Source organism: Mastacembelus armatus, chromosome 12 (assembly GCF_900324485.2).
Source record: "Mastacembelus armatus chromosome 12, fMasArm1.2, whole genome shotgun sequence".
In the NCBI taxonomy this organism is placed as follows: domain Eukaryota; kingdom Metazoa; phylum Chordata; class Actinopteri; order Synbranchiformes; family Mastacembelidae; genus Mastacembelus; species Mastacembelus armatus.
Genome location: NC_046644.1, coordinates 1,257,827 through 1,281,775, shown reverse-complemented (window position 1 = coordinate 1,281,775; position 23,949 = coordinate 1,257,827). Strand labels below are relative to the sequence as shown.

Below are 23,949 nucleotides of genomic sequence, written 5' to 3'. Positions count from 1 at the left end.
GACTTAACGCTCGGTAGCCTACCAGTTAGCTTAGTTAGCTAGTAACATGGCTTCTCCCTCTCTCTCTCTCTCCTGCTCGGTGTGCCACATGTTTAGTTATTCCTCTGCCTCCTTTAGTGATAATGATACTTGTAATAAGTGTAAGGTTCTGGTAGCTTTGGAGGCGAGGATCACTGATTTGGAACTGCGGCACCGCACCTTTGAACAAAAGCCAGCTAGCCTAGCCCCGTTAGCAGGTGTGGAGCCACTGAGGTGTTAGTGGTCCAAGGGCAGCTCCGGAGCAGCCTGGAGAATTAGCTTGGGTGACGGTCCGACGGAAACATACTCCTAAGCAGAAGCTCACGGCTCATCATCTGACTGTTCACGTTTCTAATAGATTTGACCCGCTCAGTGACACACCCGCTGAGAAACCGACTCTGATAATTGGTGATTCTGGTGCTATTCAAAATGCTAATAAACCCACCCACTGTTTCAATCACACCCTTGATATGGTTCTGACCTATGGCATCGAAATTGAACATCTAATAGTTTTTCCCCAAAATCCTATTTTGTCAGATCAGACTTTAATAACTTTTGAATTTAAGATGATGGATCATGTAGCATTTGGAAGAAGATCCCACTACAGCAGATGTTTATCTGACAACACTGTTAATAAATTTAAGAAAATGATCCCATCTTTATTTACAGTGGGTACGGAAAGTATTCAGACCCCTTTAAATTTTTCACTCTTTGTGTCATTGCAGCCATTTGCCAAAATCAAAAAATTTCATTTTATTTCTCATTAATGTACACTCAGCACCCCATCTTGACAGAAAAAAACAGAAATGTAGAAATTTTTGCAAATTTATTAAAAAAGGAAAACTGAAATATCACATGGTCATAAGTATTCAGACCCTTTGCAGTGACACTCATATTTAACTCACATGCTGTCCATTTCTTCTGATCCTCCTTGAGATGGTTCTGCTCCTTCATTGGAGTCCAGCTGTGTTTAATTAAACTGACTGGACTTGATTGGACAGAGTGCAGGCCTACTTGTGGTTCCCAGAGTTCTCAAAAGCAGAATGGGAGGCAGAGCCTTTAGCTATCAAGCTCCTCTCCTGTGGAACCAGCTCTCAGCCTGGGTTCAGGAGGCAGACACTCTCTGTACTTTTAAGGCTAGACTTAAAACCTTCCTCTTTGACAAAGCATATAGTTAGGGCTGGCTTCAGGCAACCCTGAACCATCCCTTAGTTAGTTATGCTGCTATAGGCCTAGACTGCCCGAGGACCCTCGGTGCACTGAGCCCCCCCCCCCCCCCCCCCCTTCTCTCCCACCTCATGTATATTCCACCATTGAATGTTACTAACCTTGTGCTCTCTCTCTCCCCTAGTTTGTGCTCTCTCCCTCCCTCTCTCTCTCTCTCTCTCTGTACCTTCTGCAGGTGTCCCTGGTCCTGGAGCTGTTTATCGCTGATGTGCAGTTACTGGCCCCACCAACTTGCAGTGTCTATTTGTTGTTTATTGTTGCTGTTCTTTTCTCTCTGCTCTATCCACTCACCCCAACCGGTCGAGGCAGATGGCCGCCCAAACTGAGCCCGGTTCTGCTGGAGGTTTTTTTCTTCCGTTAAAGGGAGTTTTTTCTTCTCCACTGTCGCCAAGTGCTTGCTCATAAGGGAATTGTTGGGTTTTTAGTTTTAGTTTTTGTAAAGTGCCTTGAGATGATTTGTATTGTGATTTGGCGCTATACAAATAAAATTGAATTGAATTGAATTGAAAACTGAATTGATCTGTCCAGGGTGGACTCGCCTCTCACTCACTGCCAGCTGGGATTGGTGGATTGGTAGATAATGGGTCAATAAATGGGTGTATGCAAAAAGTGAAGGGATCTAAATACTTTCTGACTCTACTGTGTACTGTAATCACATATTACAGAAGTGTGAATCTACAAATAATGTAGTTAGCCAGTTTTGGATTTGTTTGACTATGAATCATAAACTACACCTCTAAATACCAAAATATTTTTAATCTTGACAGTTTGTGAAAAGAAATTTGCAATATATGAAAAATAAATAAAAATAAAAGTGCCAGTGCTTTAGGCTGGGACCACAGTGGCTTCTGGGAGCTGTACTGTTCACTGTCATAATTAAAACGGTTTGTTCAGATGTTACTGTTCTGAGGCTTTATATCATTCAGTACATATTAAAATCACCCCAAGTTCATTCCAGCTAGGGCACACTTATTCATGAACAATACAGATTAATTCTACCAAAAATATGGTTTTCAACACACACTTGGTGAAAAAAGAAACTTTATTAATAAAACTGATGTTTTAAACAGGCCGAAAGAGCATTATACAGCAGCAAGAGACCAAAAATACATTGGAAGCCGATAATACACAGCACTGATATGTAACCATGGCATGTGTGTATATATCACCACAAGCCTTTTAAACACTCCGTAGGTTAAATTTCAGCAGCTGTACATTGTAAACTGTTGCTGCTTCTGACAGCTTATTTGTGGCTGTAAAAGTTCAGAAATCTGCAAAACAAATGGAACATATGTTCCAGTTTAGCTTTGTCCCACAGGTATGAGTGCACATAAACACACCACTACACAGAGAGGAGGGAGGCAAGAAATGGAAAGAGAAGGAAGGAAAGAGGAAGGAATTAAGAGAATACTTAAAAAATATCGAGCATCATTTTCTGTCAGGTTTATACAACAGCACATGAATAAGAAATAAATGAGTATAAAAAGAAATTTGGGATACATTACCCAAATAATGACTGCATTCTGCTGCCCGTCACTAATGTCTGCTTCTATAAGAACAAAATATGGCAAAGAAATCCTTGCAGTGCCTGCTCTTAGTGTTTTTATTTTCCACTTTAAGTTCTCCAGTAAAATTATGAGTCATTTTCAAACAGCTAAAGGCTGTTTTCATATTCAAACTTCCTCCTCCTGTTCTCCATAACAATGTGGATCTATTTCTTCTCTGCGTCCTCCCATTCCTCTGTCTCCATTGTCAAATACTTTTTGTTTCCTTTACAGTCTTACTTTGATAGTTATGTCAATCCTTCCTGACAGGTATGGAAACATTTTACTGGAAAATATTCAGTTCAGTGGTTTAGATAAAAAAAAGCTTTTCTGTGATTGGTTAGAAGTACTTCCAAACCCATTTAAAAACATACCTTTTATAGAAACTATATGTATTCATATTAACAAGATACTAGTGTGTAAGGTATTATATTAGATAATATAGTTGCTGCTAAATTATTGTAAATTATGTGGTCTATGTTGGAAATGTACTTGTAACTCGTAGAGATGGACAAACTCCTACATATGCAGAGCTTTTTGCAAACAGTGCCTTTAAACTGGAAAAAATAAAAAGCTATAGTACAGAAAATGTACAAGTGTTTACATTTTCACTTGACTTCATTGGGTCTAAAACATCTACTGACATCAGTCTGTCACACAGCAATGTCATCACGAAAAACAAATAAATATATCTGCTTTGCAGAAACTAAGCTGGGTTTAAGATAAGAAAAGTGCAATAAAAAAATCTGAATGCTGTCAGTTCCATATGGAGAATATTTCAAAATATTACAGTGGCCATAAGCCTCAGTGACCACTGCCCAAAGACCAGTGAAATCAGAGTATTGTCATAGTCAAAGCACAGGCAGGAACAAAACAGGATGATCAGATTTCGAACAGCAATGATCTTTAGGATTCATAGTTGACTTGCCTTTTAAATTTGTTATGCATTGAATATAAAGCCTGTGGTGCAACTCTGAAGCTGCCGCAGCCCCTCACGCCTCCCTTCCTTGGCGTCACCTGCATGGATTGTTGATTACTGCTAGACCGCTGGCGATCTACCAGCATAACTACTCATATAGTGTTATGTTCAAATCACACTTAACTGACGCAACCATCTTGAGTTTTCCATAATGTAAATACTAAAAAGTAACCAAGGGAATCTTTCCCATCAGTACCATTCATCCCATGTGTTGTAAATGCAGCATCAGCAACCATAACAGCTTCCTGCAAGGAGTGATTATCCTCCTGTCAGTAACGTCCCACCTGACAGCAGAACATGAGTAGCAAGACGTCTATTTGGGACCAACAAATGGGATCAGTGATGGTGGGATATACAAAAAGGCTGATGAGTGGCCTTTCAGGGCTGATTTGGATGTCTTTGGATGAAAGACATGTCGCTGATGTCTGTTTCAAAAGAAATAGACTGCAACAACGAAATCCTTGCAGTGCCAGGTCTTAGTGCTTTTGTTTTCCACTTCAAGTGCTGCACAGTAAAAAAGTAGAATTGAGAGTAATTTTCAGACACCTTAGGTTTGTCGACATTCAAACTCCCCACCTGTTCTCCACAACACCATCTATTTCTTCTCCTCACCCTGCTCCTCTCTGCCTCCTTCATCAGCTCCCACAGCCTCTTTATGGTCTTTTTCTCCATTGTCCACACCTTCATCCTCCCCTTCTTTAGACTCCTCCTCATCGCCAGCACTCTGAAATACAAACACATTTGTACTTTGCTTGTTTTCATACAATCAATCCGTGACCACTTTCAAATCTCCCAAACTCGCTCGTTGCTGCAAATCTGTTAATGGCATATGACATGTCACGGTGACTAACGTTAAAAGGTCTGAAGTGAAGTACCTGCTTCAGGCGGTTCCACCTCCGGTTCGGGACCCGGGCCTTCATCCTCCGGGACAGCGCTAGGAGCTTGTTGTGCCTCTGTCTCCTCTTCGCCTTCTCCGCCTCCTCTCTTCGCTTCTCCTCCGCAGCGTCCGAGTCCGACTCGTCCTGTCGCTGCACCCTGCTCCGCTTCCTGGGCTGCACCATTCTTTTCGGCCGGCTCCTGTCTTCCTCCTCATCGTCCACCTCCTCGTCCTCCTCCCCGGGGCTGGACGACGAGGAGCTGTCGTCTCCTCCCAGGAACGAGCGCTTCCTGCGGGTGACGGAGCGGCTGTCGTCGCTGGAGGTCGGTCCGGACTCGCTACCATCCCGGTAATCCTGCTCGCTGTCCTCCTCCGGGGAGCTCTGGAAGTCGGACTGGGATCCGGAGGTGGAGGAGGAGAAGGAGCCTTCGTCACTGTCGTCCAGGATGGAGGCGGGCAGGCCGATCTGTCGCTTCTTTGATGCAGCCACCTTGGTCTTCCGCATCGAGGCGAACATTTTCCGCTTGTACAAACTCTCCATGTCTGCACGCGGTACCGGGGGCCAGTGACATGAAACAGAAGCCGGAAAGCAGAACCGGACCGACCGTAAACAAGCTAACTTGGCTGGTGCACAGCGTTAACCTCAACGCAGCAAAACAGCTGAGGTGTATGTCAAAACACGACACAGCACCGTAAATCTGCTCCGTCTGTGTTGACGCTCGAGTCTTCGTGGATCGGCGGTGTGTGTGTGTGTGTGTGTGTGTGTGTTAGTGTGTTAAAACGGGACGAGCAGCCTAAAACGAACCCTTTGAGCCCGGTACCGTTAGCTGTGCGATGTTGTTATTATGGCTCCCGCTTCTTCTGCATCATATTACTGCACACGGCGTCAGAGCGCTCCTGCAGGACACATCAATAAACACAATTAGTTTAAACATGGAAAAATGTACACTCTCTAAAATTATTAAATTGGTCACAAATAACATGGACTCAAATAAAAGAAAATGCACCGAAAATATGTACTTAGCTAAAAATAAAATATTGTACACCATCAAATCCAGGAAAACATCTTTCCCTAAAACTCCACAAGGGTAGTCATATTTTTTATTAATTATTTTTAATTTTACACTCACTGAAGTAAAACTGAAGTTTCTGTGTCTTAGCTACTCCGAATATTTTGGACAGCACGTTTAACGAGTGCGCTTTTTTGACTTCTCCAGGCACCCGTACCGTAATTGTAGGAAAAGATGCGCGATACAGCCTATTTGCGTATGTATGTATGTATTTATTTATATGTGTGTGTAGAAAGGACCCCTCTCAGTTCGCCGTGTATTATTATGGTATGCCCCCCGATGACTACGGAGCGGTCGTCAGGACTGAGCTGATCCCAGACCAGAGTGAACCTGGAGTCTTGAATTTTTTGTTTTGTTCACAGAGGGCTGGACGCGAGATACACCGAAAAGAAGAAAGTTTGCTGTGTTCGTTTGACGAGTTTGACTTGGAGCATTTTCAATCGAAGTCCTGTTTCCATCCCGTTAATACGGCGTCATTTTAACGTCAGAGGTAACTTATGTTTAACTTTTGTCAGTGTTAAGTCAGCTTGGCTGACAAAGTGCTTCTACACATCATATTTATACGCCAATGTACATGTAGGATATTTTTTTACCGTGTCTGTGTTTGCCCTTTTTGTACCGTTTGCTGTGATGGCTGGTCATTGTTTAGCTAGTTGTTGGCTAGGCTAAAGCCATAGAAAACTTTAATAATTAGATCCCAAGCGTCGGCAGTAGGGTTCGGGTTAGGGGCAGGTTAGGTATTTGGATTTAGTTAACAATTTTAACATCAGTCGTCCTCTCCTAAGGTCTAACGCTACTCGGCTTTGTAACGTTTTCTGAGAAAGGACGACAGCTGACCTGGCCCAGATGAAACCCAAGGACACCTTCTTTCTGGGAAAATAGGTTACCACACTGGAAATCTGACAGGTGGTTTTCACTGGTTGCTGTCTGGCTACAGAAGCAAGACTGCGTAGATCCTCTCTGTCGGGAAAAATGATAGAAACCATCGTGTATGGATGGAGAATGTGAATGTAGAGAACCACAGAGAGGTCACATTTTTCTAGGGCATCAGACCACCCTGTGCTACTGTGATTTACAGTGGGTACGGAAAGTATTCAGACCCCTCTAAATTTTTCACTCTTTGTGTCATTGCAGCCATTTGCCAAAATCAAAAAAGTTCATTTTATTTCTCATTAATATACACTCAGCACCCCATCTTGACAGAAAAAAACAGAAATGTAGAAATTTTTGCAAATTTATTAAAAAAGAAAAACTGAAATATCACATGGTCATAAGTATTCAGACCCTTTGCAGTGACACTCATATTTAACTCACATGCTGTCCATTTCTTCTGATCCTCCTTGAGATGGTTCTGCTCCTTCATTGGAGTCCAGCTGTGTTTAATTAAACTGACTGGACTTGATTAGGAAAGGCACACACCTGTCTATATAAGACCTTACAGCTCATGCTCGTGCATGTCAGAGCAAATGAGAATCATGGGGTCGAAGGAACTGCCCAAGGAGCTCAGAGACAGAATTGTGGCAAGGCACAGATCTGGCCAAGGTTACAAAAGAATTTCTGCAGCACTCAAGGTTCCTAAGAGCACAGTGGCCTCCATAATCCTCAAATGGAAAAAGTTTGGGATGACCAGAACTCTTCCTAGACCTGGCCGTCCAGCCAAACTGAGCAATCGTGGGAGAAGAGCCTTGGTGAGAGAGGTAAAGAAGAACCCAAAGATCACTGTGGCTGAGCTCCAGAGATGCAGTAGGGAGACGGGAGAAAGTTCCACAAAGTCAACCGCCACCAGTCGGGGCTTTATGGCAGAGTGGCCCAACGGAAGCCTCTCCTCAGTGCAAGACACATGAAAGCCTGCATAGAGTTTGCCAAAAAACACATGAAGGACTCCCAGACTATGACAAATAAGATTCTCTGGTCTGATGAGACCAAGATTGAACTTTTTGGCGTTAATTCTAAGCGGTATGTGTGGAGAAAACCAGGCACTGCTCATCACCTGCCCAATACAATCCCTACAGTGAAACATGGTGGTGGGAGCATCATGTTGTGGGGGTGTTTTTCAGCTGCAGGGACAGGACGACTGGTTGCAGCTGAAGGAAAGATGAATGTGGCCAAGTACAGAGATATCCTGGAAGAAAACCTCTTCCAGAGTGCTCAGGACCTCAGACTGGGCCGAAGGTTCACCTTTCAACAGGACAATGACCCTAAGCACACAGCTAAAATAACAAAGGAGTGGCTTCGGAGCAACTCTGTGACCGTTCTTGACTGGCCCAGCCAGAGCCCTGACCTAAACCCAATTGAGCATCTCTGGAGAGACCTGAAAATGGCTGTCCACCAACGTTCACCATCCAACCTGACAGAACTGGAGAGGATCTGCAAGGAAGAATGGCAGAGGATCCCCAAATCCAGGTGTGAAAAAGTTGTTGCATCATTCCCAAGAAGACTCATGGCTGTACTAGCTCAAAATGGTGCTTCTACTCAATACTGAGCACAGGGTCTGAATACTTATGACCATGTGAGATTTCAGTTTTTCTTTTTTAATAAATTTGCAAAAATTTCTACATTTCTGGTTTTTTCTGTCAAGATGGGGTGCTGAGTGTACATTGAGAAATAAAATGAACTTTTTTGATTTTGGCAAATGGCTGCAATGACACAAAGAGTGAAAAATTTAGAGGGGTCTGAATACTTTCCGTACCCACTGTATGTACTTTTTGTTGTTGTTGGTTTAGGCAGCATAGAGTCCAGCAGGATGCTTGGTGATGTTCTGTCTCCAGAATCAACGGTGACCTCCCTGCTGTCGAGTTCAGGTCATCTGAAGAGCAGCCTGCGGCCTCCTGAACACAACACCACCTTCAGATACAGAGACAAGGTTGTTTCTGCTTCTTCTGGTTCTTCTGTGGGCTGTGCTTCCACAGCAGTGATGGAGCTGTGTGAGACATATTTTGCAGCTATTCATCCGATCTGGCAGTCATGTCACAATGTATAGATATCATGGAAGTTTGCTCCTCTCAACAGCACCAGCTTTCTGTTAGTTAAAAAAATTCAAAACAAGCTGTTGGCCCAAAGATTTAGGTGGTGGGTTGATCGATTGATTGATTTTGCAGAACTATGACTCGGCCTCAGCAGTGTTGGACGCTTATATAGAAGACTTTGAGATGAGTCATCACAACGGCAGATTAGTTCTGCCGCACAGTCCCCCCTCAACACCAAAAAGACTCAGAGTGAACACGCTCAGAAACAAAGACGGTAGGTCACCACACTGGAGAGCAACAGAGATCCTAAACGGTGCGATCAGTCAGATATAAATTCTTTTCAGTCAGATCAGGAGTGGTGAGGACTTCATTTATTGATACAGGTCTCAGGTCTGTGCATTAATATGCCTAATACCAGAATGTGTTTTTAAAGAAAAAATTTGCATCAGGTAGTGTGTTCTGCTTTCCTGATGTTTTTTGTTTCTAACCACAGTTCTCAGGGAGAGTTTGACTGACAGAGAGCTGGACTTTCTGAACCTTCCCATTAGCTCCCTCTGTCACCGTGACAACCGAGACAGGCTCTCCATGACGACGGACGAGCTGCTCTCCATTCCTTATGATGGTTCCATGCCTGTCACCCACACCTCTGCCTTTCTTCAAGGTTTTTGAATGCATCACCCACATTTCAATCCGTATTCATGGTTCTAAATGTAAGGCTGCAACAAATCAATAAAATCACTAAAAATTAAATTAAATGTTTCTGTTTTAAAATATAAAATCTGGGCAATACCACAATAATTACATCCAGAGATGGTCCAGACTTGTTAAATGCATAACTCACACCCTTGCCTTCAGCCAGGACTTTAAACTCATCACTCACACCTCCACCATGGAGGGTCATAACACGAATAACCCTTATGGCTTTCCTGTGTTTCATCCTCAATGACTGTAGCTTTTTTTTAGTTTGTATAAATCATTGCATATCACATGACTCACACCTTCACCTCTGTTGAGGTCTTTAAAAGCACCTTTTATCAAAGGTCTTTAAATGTATCAGTCACATATCTGTGTCTGTCTTTAGACACAAAACCCCAATAAATCACTTGTAGGCTAATTAACAATAGTAGTGATTGGATGCAGCCTTTAAATAGGTCTGTGTCTCTCAGTTCATCTGACTTGTCTGCTGATCCAGGGCTCCTGTCCCAGTCTGGTCCATGCAAGCCCTGCTGCTCCTCTTCCAGACCAGGATACAGAGTCTGTGCTGGGCTGAGCAACAGCTACGCCACCCCCCAACTGAACCACCACTACCCTCACCTAATCAGGACGCCTAGAAGCTCCAGGTTCATGCTGTTGGCATATTGCGGTTCTTTGTTCTTTTCTGTAAAAGCTCTACATCATTTCATTAGTTTCTCCTCCCTACAAGATGCAGAGGAAGACCAGATGCAGTTCAGTTTAAAAAGCCTGATGACATATTCTCTGTGAGCAGCTTTAAGGTGACTGTCACCCACATGTGCTCTTTAAGGTCTAGTTGTTGTGTTTTTGGATCTGAAACTGTGGAAGTGAGCATCATTGCTCAATGTGTCTGTCAGTTTGCACATAGAGCATCAGGGTCAGAGTGGGCAAACCTGTCCTCGTCGCTGCACCTCCCTCACTGGTTCTCCAGCAACAAGGCTGATACGGACTCTTCTGGAATGAGTCGTGGTCCTGACCTGAGACACCCTGCTTGGCTCCAGTGCTGTGACCTCAGTGAGCCACTCCCATCCCCAGAGTCAGAGCTGTGGGATGGTCATGGTATAACACTCACTGCAAGACACCACAGTTCAGTTCCCATCATAACATACTGTATGGTCCTCCATGTTACTCAAAGCATGTCTTTTATGCAGACAGGTAGTTGTCTGCCCTCAGTTGACCATGTGCCAGTCCCCACCTTAGAGTCACTGAGGTGGTGTGCATGGAGCTTTGTTAAGCGAGACAGGATGAAGGACATGCACCCTAGCTCCTCTGTGGGTGTCTGCACGCTGTCCATAGCAATCAATGTGTACATGTTCATACATAGACCAATATAATTACAGAAGTTTGCAGAATCTGCCCCAAGTCGCCCAATTAACTAACTTACCAGCAACAGTAGTAACTGAACATTACTTCCACTGGCCACATCATTAACTAAATATATTAGGTTGTGTGTTTGTGTCACAGCTTCAATGCAACACAGTTTAGGCAGAAAACAATGGTTTTGTCCTGTGATTTCTTGGGTTGGGGGACAACAATAGCATGGTTATGAATAATCATCCCAGTAAAAACAAAGATGTAGAAAATTTTAACGTCAGATAATGTTTTGTGATGAACATATATAATGTTCTTCCACCTGCAGGTCCCAGAATTGGAGCTCCATCTTGGGTAGCAGAGCTAGAGGACGATGATCCTGACCAGAAAGGGTCACAGGTGAGAGAACAAACCTTTAATTTGATCAGGCAGCAGATTATGTTTTGAAAAGCTGTAGCTGTCCTGAAAAAGGATCACTGACGTTAGATGAAACCATCATCTAATAAAGACCAGCAGCAGAAATGCTCTGAGGGAATAAATGGTCATTAACTGTCAGAGATGAAGAAGAAGGAACTGTTTCTGGTGTAAACAAAGTGTAAAATGGCAGTGGAGGTAGTGAAGATCACCTTTTCAAATGTGGTCATGCTCATTAGCCTCTTTATGATACGCTACACACTCATTCAGATTATGCTCCTGTTGATAATACAAAGAGAGGTTTCCCATGTGAAATGGCGACATGTATTACAATAAAGAAGCATTAAACATTAATGAGATAGAAGCAAGTTAGAGAGCGCTTTGAATGAGCTCAGAGAAAATGAAAGAAGGTGGCAAAAAGTGGCTTGTGTAGAGTATTAAATGGCCCTTGCTGTGGAAAGTGCAAAGGTTTGGGCACCCTACTAATGCAGGTTTGGGCAAAACAATCATGATAAGTATGTTTAAAAAATATCCACACATGATAAACTGTCAGTGTTTCTGTTCTGCATTAGGTTTAAACCTCTTCTGCTCCATCACCTCATTAGGCTCTGTACTTTTGGTGATGGTAGCTAAAGAGCTCAATTGTAAATGAAAATGTCTACAGGGCTGCTGTATGCTTTTTTTTAATAGCCTCCTTGTGATGTAGGCATTAGTTATCTTCATTTTTAGATCCTCTGTCAGTTAAGATAGATAATTAAGCAGCTCTGGTGTTGTCATCAGCTGATAATTTCTGATGACATTTCATACTTACAAAGCAACTCTATTGAGTTATTTTACAAATAGGAGGGCGCCTATATTTTGCCACATCACAAAGTTATAGACTTGTAAAATAAAAAGTAATAGTGCATTCAGATGTGAAAAAGGTTCATTTTAAATTTATGTTTGCTGCAGGGGATCTTTTCAGTTAGAGTAATGTAGCATATGTGGGTGTCCAAACTTTTTCATACTGTATGTTCCCAGTGTCATTTGTATTTATTTGATTTTACTTTTAATGATTTAACTTTTAATGACATTTATTGTGTGTGTATAGGATGACAGCCAGCAGTCTCTCAGAGATCTGAGGCTTCAGTTTGCTGAGCAGATTTCACAGCTGGCTGCAGAGAGAAAAAGCTCAGACATCATGGAAACTCTATCCAGAGGTAAATACACTGTTGACTTGTTTATTTGAGTGTGCTGCACAATATCGTACATATGTCCATATGGGTCTATAAGACTGGACAGCAGAAACAAGCGGGGTGGCCACAAGACAAGCCATAACAGAGTTCCAGAAATTTAAAAAAAGAGAATGTTTCATAGGTTCTGTTAGATTTCCTAATATACTGTTTGGATGTTAGATCTGCTAGTCTTTGTCAGGGTCTGGTTGCTCCAGGTGAGTTACAGTGGCAAGGTTGCACTATTGTGGAAAGACTTTTGTTGGTTCTAATCAAACATTTAAACAGAGACTTTCTTTTCTTTGTTCTAGGTTGAGCTCGTGACTGTTAGGAGATACAAACTTGTTGCTTATCTCCGGCTGCAGCCCCGAACTCGCCCAGAACACTTTAATTTATATGTGATGTGGTTACATGGGTTCCAGGCACCGTCTCACTTTACACAACAGGGGAAAGTTGAAACATAGGTTAACTTCAAAGTTCATACAGAGTTCACATCCATATCTTTACATGTCTTGGTGATTTGCACAGAAAAACAGAGAACATCCTTGACTGTGATATGCCTGGTTGCACCCTTTACATAAATCTGTGTGCAAAATGACAATTCTCATAACACAGTTAGCAATTTACAATGCCCTTATTCTAACAACTTTAAAGGGTATTAAGTGGTCAAAGGTGACAGAGTCATTGTTCTGGTTAAGTGGCAGGAGCCTTGGTTTTCAGTGAAAACATATGAGTGGTTTGAGGGAAGAGCTGGTCCTGTTGGACTGTTTGCTCTAAAACATGTGGTGACCCCGCACTACCTGCTACTGAATTAAAAAGTTTTGAAATTTCCTCTGTATTATTATAGACTACTGCTTATGTTTTTGTTATGTGTCTCCTGTCAGACAACAGGATTGAATCTCTGATCCAGAAGGCGGATCAGGTGTTGAACTCTCTGTCTCAGAGTTCTGCAAGAGAGCACAGTCCTACTGATTCAGGTCAGACCTGTTAGCTTCACATTGTCATAAACAGTGTTATTCAGGTCACTGTGAGGGTTCACTTTTAGTTAGTTCTCCACAGACCTTATTCTAATCTATTACCTCAGTTTTTTTTTTTTTTTGTTGTTGTTGAAGTGTAGTCAGTCCAAAGAACACTGAGGAGCTGCTGCTCAGTTCATCCTCACACCGTCCTCTGAACAGTCTGTAAGTCTTACAGTATATATACCTCCTTTGTTATCTCTGGACATGCTGATCATATTTGATTTTATCTTGAACCTGTAGGGACTCAACAGCAGCAGAGGGTGTCACAGAGGCTCTGACTGACAGAGGAACTCAGGTAGGACTTTCAATTTTCAACTTTCACCAAGTCACTGCATTTCCATAATTATTGACTTTGAATTTAACTACTAATTTAACTCAGCCGGTATGCCTGAAAGGCAGTCCCTCTTTCTGCAGGCCAGCCTGTTGCTTGGTTTTCCATAATTTCACCCCCTGAGCAATGCTCAAATTAGATACAATTCATCAGTTCCTACCCTGGATTGAAGCTGTATGTCACCAGATTGAGGACAAAATAGCATTCACTTAGGTTTTAGCTGCAGGGTGATGCTTAGCCTATGGAGTAGCATAACTGACTGTAGATGCACAGTAAATAAACAGTGGATCAATTCAATTCAATTTTATTTGTATAGCGCCAAATCACAATACAAATCATCTCAAGGCACTTTACAAAAACTAAAACTAAAAACCCAACAAATCCCTTATGAGCAAGCACTTGGCGACAGTGGAGAGGAAAAATTCCCTTTAATGGAAGAAAAAACCTCCAGCAGAACTGGGCTCAATTTGGGCGGCCATCTGCCTCGACTGGTTGGGGTGAGTGGATAGAGCAGAGAGAAAAGATCAGCAACAATAAACAACAAATAGACACTGAAGGTTGGTGGGACCAGTAACTGCACATCAGCAAATCACTCTATGTATTTCATGCTGTATGCTTCCTTTTTCTCTCTGAAAGGTGACCTTGAGAGTTTGAAAGGCGCCATGAAATAAAATTTATTATTATTATTATTATTATTATTATTATTATTATTATCAGCGATATACAGGTCCAGGAGCAGGGACACCTGCAGAAGATACAGAGGGAGAGAGCACAAACTAGGGGAGAGAGAGAGCACAAGGTTAGTGACATTCAATGGTGGAATATACATGTGAGGTGGGAGGAGAGGAAGGGAAGGGGGGGTGGGGTTAAGGTAGGGGAGCTCAGTGCACCGATGGTCCTTGGGCAGTCTAGACCTATAACAGCATAACTAAGGGATGGTTCAGGGTTGCCTGAAGCCAGCCCTAACTATACACTTAGTACAGAGAGTGTCTGCCTCCTGAACCCAGGCTGGGAGCTGGTTCCACAGGAGAGGAGCTTGATAACTAAAGGCTCTGCCTCCCAGTCTGCTTTTGGAAACTCTGGGAACCACAAGTAGACCTGCACTCTGAGAGCGAAGTGGTCTACTGGGATAATATGGTACTATGAGGTCTTTAAGGTATGAAGGAGCTTGGTTATGAAGGGATTTGTATGTGAGAAGAAGGATTTTAAATTCTATTCTGTATTTTACAGGGAGCCAATGAAGAGAAGCTAATACAGGAGAAATATGATCTCTCTTGCTAGTTCCTGTCAGGACTCTGGCTGCGGCATTCTGGATTAATTAGAGGCTTTTTATGGAGATATTGGGACATCCAGATAGTAATGAGTTACAGTAATCTAGCCTTGAGGTAACAAATGCATGGACTAGTTTTTCTGCATCATTTTGAGACAGGATGTTCCTAATTTTGGCAATGTTGCGCAGGTGAAAGAATGCAGTTCTAGAGATTTGTTTTATGTGTGAGTGTTTTATGCATGAGGACATGTCCTGGTCAAAAATAACTCCAAGGTTTTTCACAGTAGTGCTGGAGGCCAGGGTTATGCCATCTAAAGTAGCTATAATTATAGAAAAGTTATTTCTGAGGTCTTTAGGCCCAAATACAATAACTTCTGTTTTCGCTGAATTTAAAAGTAGAAAGTTACTGGTCATCGAGGCTTTTATGTGTCAGTTAGACATGCTTGAAGTCTTTTTAACTGGTTTGTGTTATCAGGTTTAACGGATAGATACAACTGAGTGTCATCTGCATAGCTGTGGTAATTAATAGAGTGCTTCCTAATGACATATCCTAAAGGAAGCATGTACAGGGTGAACAGAATCGGTCCTAGCACGGAGCCTTGTGGAACTCCATAACTAACTTTTGTTCGTGTGGAAGGTTCATCATGGACATGAACAAACTGGAATCTGTCCGATAAATGGGATTGGAACCATTTTAACACTGTTCCTCTGATACCAGTCACATGCTCCAGTCTCTGTAATAAGATGTTGTGGTCAATAGTGTCGAAAGCAGCACTAAGGTCAAGTATAGAAACAAGTCCATTATCTGAGGCTAAGAGAAGATCCTTGTTGACTTTTAACAGTGCTGATTGAAAATCTTCAAATAGTTCATTCCTGTGTAAGTGGTCTGATAACTGCTTAGCAACAGCTAGGCTTTTTGAGTAAGGGTTTGATTACTGCAGTCTTAAAGGGTTGTGGTACGTAGCCTGATACTAGACATAAATTTACTAAGTCTAATAAAGATGAGTTAATTAATGGCAGGGTGTCCTTAAGCAGTGTCTCTAAGAGACACGTTGATGATTTCGATGAAGCAACTACTGATGTAAATTCAGAGAGATCTATGGGAGAGAAGCAGTCTAAACATAACTGAGGTCCTACAGATGATTCAAGAGCTACTGTAGTAGAAGATTCATTTATTGCAGGTATAGGAAGCATCTGCTGAATTTTATCTCTAATAGTTGTGATTTTATTTGTAAAGAAACTCATAAATTCATCACTGCTGAGAGCTAAGGGAACACTGGGGTCAACAGAGCTGTGACTTTTTGTCAGCCTGGCTACAGTGCTGAAAAGAAACCTGGGATTGTTCTTATTTTCCTCTATTAGTGATGAATAGTATGCAGTTCTGGCTTTACGGAGAGCTTTTTTATATGTTAGTAGACTGTTTTTCCAGGCTAGAAAAATTTCCTCTAAGTTTGTGGAACGCCACTTCCTTTCCAGCCTTCGTGATGCCTGCTTTAAGGTACGAATATGTAAATTATACCATGGGGCTAGTCTTCTCTGATTCACTAACTTCTTTTTCAGAGGGGCTACAGAATCAAGCATTTCACACAGTGAGGTTACAGCGCTGTCAACAACATGATCAATTTGGTGGGGGGTGGGATTGGAGCAGCTGCCTTCCACTATGTTTATACTTGACATAGATGTAGATAAAGATGGAATCATTTTCTTAAATTTATTAACAGCGTTGTCGGATAAACATCTGCTGTAGTGGAATTTTCTTCCAAACGCTGCATGATCCATCATTTTAAATTCAAAAGTTATTAAAGAATGATCTGACAAAACAGGATTTGGGGGAAAAACTATTAGATGTTCAATTTCAATGCCATAGGTCAGAACAAGATCAAGGGTGTGATTGAAACAGTGGGTGGGTTTATTAACATTTTGAATGAAACCAATTGAATCTAATATCGAATTAAATGCAATGCTGAGGCCGTTATTTTCAACATCTACATGAATGTTAAAATCTCCCACTATAATAACTTTATCTGATCTAAGCACTAAATCAGACAGGAAGTCAGGGAATTCAGTTAAAAACTCTGAGTAAGGGACAGGTGGACGGTACACAGTGACAAGTAGAACTGGTTTTTGTGTTTTCCAGTTTGGATGTGAGAGACTAAGAGTAAGGCTCTCAAATGAGTTAAAATTGTTCTGAGGATGAAAGTTTAATAATAAGTTTGAGTGGAAGATTGTAGCTACTCCTCCACCTCGACCTGTGCTTCGAGGAACATGATATTTTTTATGACTGAGGGGGGTTGATTCATTCAGACTGACATATTCATCCTGCTGTAACCAGGTTTCAGTAAGATAAAGTAGGTCAATTTGGTGATCAGTTATCAAATCATTTACTAACAAAGATTTATAAGAAAGGGACCTAATATTTAATAGTCCACATTTGACAGTTCTGTTTTTCTGTTCAATAAGAGGAGTGGTCTTAATTTTTATTAAGTTTTTATGAATAACTCCTCTTCTGTTAACTTCTGATTTATTTGATTTATATGTTCGAGGGGCAGACACAGTCTCTATGTGGTTTGAGGGGGGCAGCGGCTCTAAGGAAACTGCAGAGAGGCGTTTTAGACCGAGTCTCTGCATCCCGGTCCCCAGTCTGGATTGTCAGGCTTTAGGTTGGCTAATAAACTCGGCCAAATTTCTAGAGATGAGAGCTGCACCATTCAAAGTGGAATGGATGCCGTCTCTCGCTACCAGACCGGGTTTTCCCCAGAAAGTGGCCCAATTGTCTATGAAGCCCACATCGTTTGCTGGACACCACCTAGACAGCCAGCGACGGAACGACGACATGCGGCTAAACATGTCATCGCTGGTCAGATTGGGGAGGGGTCCAGAGAAAACTACGGAGTCCGACATTAATTTAGCACAGTTACACACCGACTCAACATTAATTTTAGTGACCTCCGATTGGCGTAATCGGATGTCATTGCTGCCGACGTGAATAACAATTTTCCCATATTTACGATTAGCCTTAGCCAGCAGCTTCAGATTTGACTCGATGTCGCCCGCTCTGGCCCCAGGAAACATTTGACTATGGTCGCTGGCGTCTCTTATTTTCACGTTCCTGACTATGGAATCGCCAGTTATCAGAGTCGGTTTCTCAGCGGGTGTATCGCTGAGCGGGGAAAATCTATTAGAAACGTGAACAGGCAGGTGATGAGCCGTGGGCTTCTGCTTAGGAGTACGTTTCCGTCTGACCGTCGCCCAGGCTAATTCTCCGGGCTGCTCCGGAGCTGCCCTTGGACCGCTAACAAACCCTGAGCTCGGTGGCTCCACACCAGCTAACGGGGCTGGGCTAGCTGGCTTTTGTTCGAAGGTGCGGAGCCGTGCTTCCAAATCAGTGATCCTCGCCTCCGAGGCTAACAGAACCTTACACTTATTACAGGTATCATTATCGCTAAAGGAGGCAGAGGAATAACTAAACATGTGGCACACCGAGCAAGAAAGATAGAGAGAGGGAGAGGCCATGTTAGCTAAGCTAACTAGCTAGCTAAGCTAACCGGTAGGCTAACGAGCGCTAAGTCAGGAAATAGCAATAAATACCGGTCAAAATAGAAAGGTACTTGACTAGTACCGGAATGTAGCAGTTAATGAATTGTTTAGAGGTTAGTTAGTTTTTAGGTGTGTTAAACTATAGCTAGTCTGTTGCTAGTCTGTAGACGAACTATACAACACACACAACACGATACGCTTGCAAGACAAAAGTGATTTGCTTACCCGGAGAGCAACACCAACAGGGGGCGATGAACAGCAGCAGCCTTTAGTTATCAAGCTCCTCTCCTGTGGAACCAGCTCCCAGCCTGGGTTCAGGAGGCAGACACTCTACTTTAAGGCTAGACTTAAAACCTTCCTCTTTGACAAAGCATATAGTTAGGGCTGGCTTCAGGCAACCCTGAACCCATCCCTTAGTTATGCTGCAAGGCTCTGTGCTAGGACAGATTCTGTTCACCCTGTACATGCTTCCTTTAGGATATGTCATTAGGAAGCACTCTATTAATTACCACTGCTATGCAGATGACACTGTTATATCTATCTATTAAACCTGATAACACAAACCAGTTAACCAGACTTCAAGCCTGTCTAAATGACATAAAGTCCTGGATGACCAGTAACTTTTTGCTTTTAAACTCGGATAAAACAGATGTCATTATATTTGGGCCAAAAAATCTCAGAAATAACTTTTCTATAGTTATAGCTACTCTAGATGGCATAACCCTGGCCTCTAGCACTACTGTAAAAAACCTTGGAGTTATTTTTGACCAGGACATGTCCTTTAACTCACACATAAAACAAATCTCTAGAACTGCATTCTTTCACCTGCGCAACATTGCCAAAATTAGGAACATCCTGTCTCAAAATGATGCAGAAAAACTAGTCCATGCATTTGTTACCTCAAGGCTAGATTACTGTAACTCATTACTATCTGGATGTCCCAATATCTCCATAAAAAGCCTCTAATTAATCCAGAATGCCGCAGCCAGAGTCCTGACAGGAACTAGCAAGAGAGATCATATTTCTCCTGTATTAGCTTCTCTTCATTGGCTCCCTGTAAAATATAGAATAGAATTTAAAATCCTTCTTCTCACATACAAATCCCTTCATAATCAAGCTCCTTCATACCTTAAAGACCTCATAGTACCATATTATCCCAATAGACCACTTCGCTCTCAGAGTGCAGGTCTACTTGTGGTTCCCAGAGTTTCCAAAAGCAGACTGGGAGGTAGAGCCTTTAGTTATCAAGCTCCTCTCCTGTGGAACCAGCTCCCAGCCTGGGTTCAGGAGGCAGACACTCTACTTTTAAGGCTAGACTTAAAACCTTCCTCTTTGACAAAGCATATAGTTAGGGCTGGCTTCAGGCAACCCTGAACCATCCCTTAGTTATGCTGCTATAGGCCTAGACTGCCCGAGGACCATCGGTGCACTGAGCTCCCCTAACCTAGTTTTAGTTTTTGTAAAGTGCCCTGAGATGATTTGTATTGTGATTTGGCGCTATACAAATAAAATTGAATTGAATTGAATTGAATTGAAGCAGCACAGGGGACTGTTCTGGGTCCATTCCTGTACACAGCAGACTTCATGTCCAATTCTGAGTGTTGCCACATTGAGAAGTATTCTGATGATACTGCAATTGTTGCATGTATCAGGAATGGACAGGAAGAGGAGTACAGAGGTCCTTCAGTGACTGGAGTCACAAAAACTGCCTACTATTGAACACCTCTAAAATAAAGGAGATGGTAGTGGATTTTCAAAGGTCTAAAACTCCTTATCCAGTCAACATCTGTGGTGAGGACATTGAAGTGATGTCAGCCTACAAACATCTGGGCGTGCACCTGGACAGTAAGTTGGACTGGTCACTGAATGCAGACATTCTATATAAAAAAGAGCCGAGACAACTTTTCCTCCTAATGTGGCTTAGGTCCTTAGACGTTTGCAGGAAGATGCTGCACATGTTTTACCAAACTATGGCAGCCAGTGTTCTGCTTTATGCTGCAGTCTGCTGGGCAGACAGCATAAAGAAGATGGAGACAAGGCAGCTGGATAAACTGGTGCAAAAAGCTGGTTCAGTGACTGGAATGAGGCTGGACTTACGGGAGGCCATGGTGCTCACAGACACAGGTAGAGTCCATGCTGGGTTACACTGACCATCCCCTTCACAACATCCTGATGGACCAGAGAAGCAGCTGCAGTGAACGACTCACCTCACTGAGCTGCAGGACTGATCAATACAGGAGAACCTTCATCCCCACTGTCATCAGGCTCTACAACACCTTAGACAATGGCAGATGATGACTGACTACTGACTACTCTCACTACTGACTGACTATTTAACTACAAGACTACACTAATTTCACTTTGGGCACAAATATAGTTTATATTAGCTTATATATATCCATCCATCCATTTTCTATACCCGCTTTTTCCTGAACCAGGGTCACGGGGATCTGTTGGAGCCTATCCCAGCTCTCTTTCGGGTGGAATGCAGGGGTACACCCTGGACAGGTCACCAGTATCTTATATACACTGATGTCTAAATCATTCAGAATCCACTAATCCAGGCCCACATCTGTCTGTTGTGTCTCCCAGACCACAGGCAGCAGTCTCCATGGAAACACTGTCTGGAAGCAGCCTGGTCCAGTGGAGGCTCTAAAACAGATGTTGTTCAGACTTCAGGCAGTGGAGTCAGAGCTTCATCGCCAACAACAGGCATCAGTAGCTCCAACAGTCAGTGACAGGCTGCAGACAGTGAAGACTCCAATCACACAGGTAGTCAGCCAGTAAAGTGTGTATGAAAGAAAAAGAGTTTATGTTTGAAATATAAAAATAAAAACACAACATGGGGTTGAAGAGTTCCTGAATGCAGCTCTGAACTCTGCTGTAGGGTTGGACATTAACCATGGTCTGTGTCCACAAAAAGTTAGCATGTGGCCACTATATCTGCATTAGGTGGCCACTATATCTGCATTAGGTGGCCCCTAGGGGCCAAATGTAGGTTCTTGGGGGCCTGATGGGCCAGTGCATAAATTATTAGCTTGTGTCCCTGGCTGTGTTGTGAAGAATGCACCTCACTCTCACTGTGTCATATATGAGATAATGTACGTAAAAAGGTCTCAGGTTATATGGGGCTCTTTGTGTTGCAGACGGCTGAAGGTGAATCAGAGCTGGAGAGGGTTTCTGGAGGACAATCCCTACAGAGGTAGTAGTCTAGGATCACATACATTTGGTTTCTCACATCAGTATTAGCATCAGACTATGTAGACTAACTTGATAATCGATACCTACACACTAGAACTGTAGTACTAGTGTGGGTCAGTTAGTTGATTGTCACAACAGTTTTACAGCTGTACTTTGCTGTTTTGAGCACTGTGTTAATAGCACGATTTAGCAAGTGTTAGGACTAATGTGCCAAAGTTTTTTTTAGTCATTATGATAAATGTAATATCTGCTTACCATCAGCTTGCCCACATTGTCATTGTGAGCATAGCAGCTTCATATTTAGCAGCTTCATATTTAGAGTTGAAGTAATAAGTTGATTTTCAGAAAAATAATTGGTACCAACTGATCCCGCAAGTCAGGTAGATGAAAGCATGTAATTATATTTATTCCTCTGGGAACTTATGACAAGCATTTTTCTAAATTGTCTGACATTTGAAAGATCCAAGAAACACATTTAAAATAACAAAAGATGGTTGATAATGAAAACAGTAGTTTGTTGCAACCTTTCTGTTTGCTTTATTAAAGCAGACTCACCCTGAGTGAGTGTCTGGGTGATGGCATTACTGGATTAACTGGATTTTCTGACAAGCCCGTCCTGCTGGGCTGACCCCATTTAGTGTGAGTTTACAGCAGTCTGTCGGATAATGTATTTTTGATGAATATTTCCATCCACAGAGCTCTACATCACCTCAGCCGCCTGAAGCTGCTGGTGGAAGAACCCAGAGAGAAACACAAAGAGGAGGAAAAGGATGACGATGAAGGTCACTACTCCTCTACATCTGCTGAGGGACTCAACTGTACTCAGCAGAAGCCCTCCTGCAACTGAAGGCCTGTTGTCAGTTCAGGGACCTCTGCTTCTGTCAGTGCCTGCATCAGTCAGTGTTCTCACTGTTCACTCCTTAGTGTTTCCTGTCATGTTTTTTGGCAGCAGGCTGATACAAATGTCTTCAGTCTGGCTGAAGGCTGCTTTGAATTCGTATTTTAAATGCAGTGTCATTAATCTTAATACAATACAGACAAACATGACTCTGAGTAATCGGTGTTGTCCAGTAAAGGCACAATGAAGTTTACCATTAAAGTGACTATTTGGATTTGGTATTTTACAAGAGTCAATAGCTCTAATGCTACGTCACCAGTTCCACCCTTTTAACGTCCATTCAATAAAAAAAACTATTCAAAAAAGTCCAACTTCTGAGTTGTCTGAAGTTTTTTTTTTTGGGGGGTTTTTTTTTTTTTTTTTTTTCACTTTTAATGGAGTTAGGTTAGTAGTTTCCCCTGTTAGACATCCTAGGCCTGTCTCTGTACTGGACACACAAATATCACAAAATAATCCATCTTCTCATCTGACTGTGAATTTATCCATATGTTACAGTGTTGCTGTCAAAATGCCAAAGTGATAGAAGCTTTGCAGCTACTAATGTGAGATGCTTATCATATTCAACATGATGAAGAAATGATGCGCAGACACACAAAAACTGTCAGTGTCTTTCTACATATGTTCTGTAGCACCTGTTAAACTGCTGAGACATTTAATTGTCTAGCTTATTTGTGAATGTGCCTGTATGGTTTATATGAATGTTTAATATTTTTTTGTAGTATAACTACCAGCAGGACTCTGTTAGCACTACAACACATGACAGTGTTATAATGCCCTTTATTAATGACCCATGCATTGATAACATTTTGTCAATTGAACCAAGTGGGCTAAGACATTTTCTGATTTTAGATTGTTCTCCCTAAAAAACAACCCTATAGGAAAATTATTTATTATAACTGATCTAAGTCAGGGTCAGTAATGTTTTATTAATAGAGCACTATAGATCCATAAACTGTAGCTCAAACATATACAGCTTTGAGTCCAGAAGTGCAACAAATGCTTAATGGAAGCCAAAGTGGTGTTGAAGGTTACTCACCCAAACTGCATGTATAGTATGTCTGTTAAATCTGCACAGAATTCTTTAACCTTTGAAATGTGTTAAGTGCAGTTTTTAGACACAGGAATGTTTCTCAGTTTTACCTTCAATCCCATTATGAACATTACTCCTTTGGATAGGAAATGAAAATCTGATTATTGGCATGCAAATGTTGTTATTCACTTTTCGTTTGCTCACTGATGACAACAGACTGTCAGCATTCAGGTAGTCATGTGACCTCAGCATGAAATGCTCTTTAACAGGTGAGTTTTTAAAAGTTTGTCTCTTTTTTTCATGCAACAGGCTGA

The 23,949-nt window shown here is 42.2% G+C and overlaps 2 protein-coding genes across 4 annotated transcripts; one reads left to right on the top strand and one right to left on the bottom strand.

The window, feature by feature from the left end:
- Positions 1 to 2,268: 2,268 nt before the first annotated feature.
- ccdc82 (coiled-coil domain containing 82) lies at positions 2,269 to 5,516 on the bottom strand. Its single transcript, XM_026297865.2, has 3 exons — positions 4,644 to 5,516; positions 4,381 to 4,492; positions 2,269 to 4,272 (listed from the first exon to the last, which is right to left on the bottom strand). Exons 1-3 carry the CDS (start codon positions 5,184 to 5,186, stop codon positions 4,199 to 4,201), a joined length of 729 nt encoding a protein of 242 aa, XP_026153650.1. The 5' UTR covers positions 5,187 to 5,516; the 3' UTR covers positions 2,269 to 4,198.
- A 358-nt stretch (positions 5,517 to 5,874) lies between these two features.
- On the top strand, positions 5,875 to 22,944 carry c12h18orf54 (chromosome 12 C18orf54 homolog). 3 transcript variants are annotated; one of them, XM_026297861.2, is made up of 16 exons: positions 5,875 to 5,915; positions 6,078 to 6,205; positions 8,439 to 8,578; positions 8,814 to 8,955; positions 9,175 to 9,342; positions 9,874 to 10,021; positions 10,111 to 10,174; positions 10,271 to 10,472; positions 11,053 to 11,123; positions 12,229 to 12,337; positions 13,234 to 13,326; positions 13,467 to 13,530; positions 13,609 to 13,663; positions 21,099 to 21,278; positions 21,653 to 21,708; positions 22,404 to 22,943. In XM_026297861.2, exons 1-16 carry the CDS (start codon positions 5,890 to 5,892, stop codon positions 22,552 to 22,554), a joined length of 1,797 nt encoding a protein of 598 aa, XP_026153646.1. In that variant the 5' UTR covers positions 5,875 to 5,889; the 3' UTR covers positions 22,555 to 22,943. The 3 variants fall into 3 exon arrangements, with proteins under 3 accessions (XP_026153646.1, XP_026153645.1, XP_026153647.1); XM_026297860.2 differs by having other exon boundaries at positions 10,105 to 10,174; XM_026297862.1 differs by lacking the exon at positions 21,099 to 21,278 and having other exon boundaries at positions 10,105 to 10,174; positions 22,404 to 22,944.
- Positions 22,945 to 23,949: the final 1,005 nt, after the last annotated feature.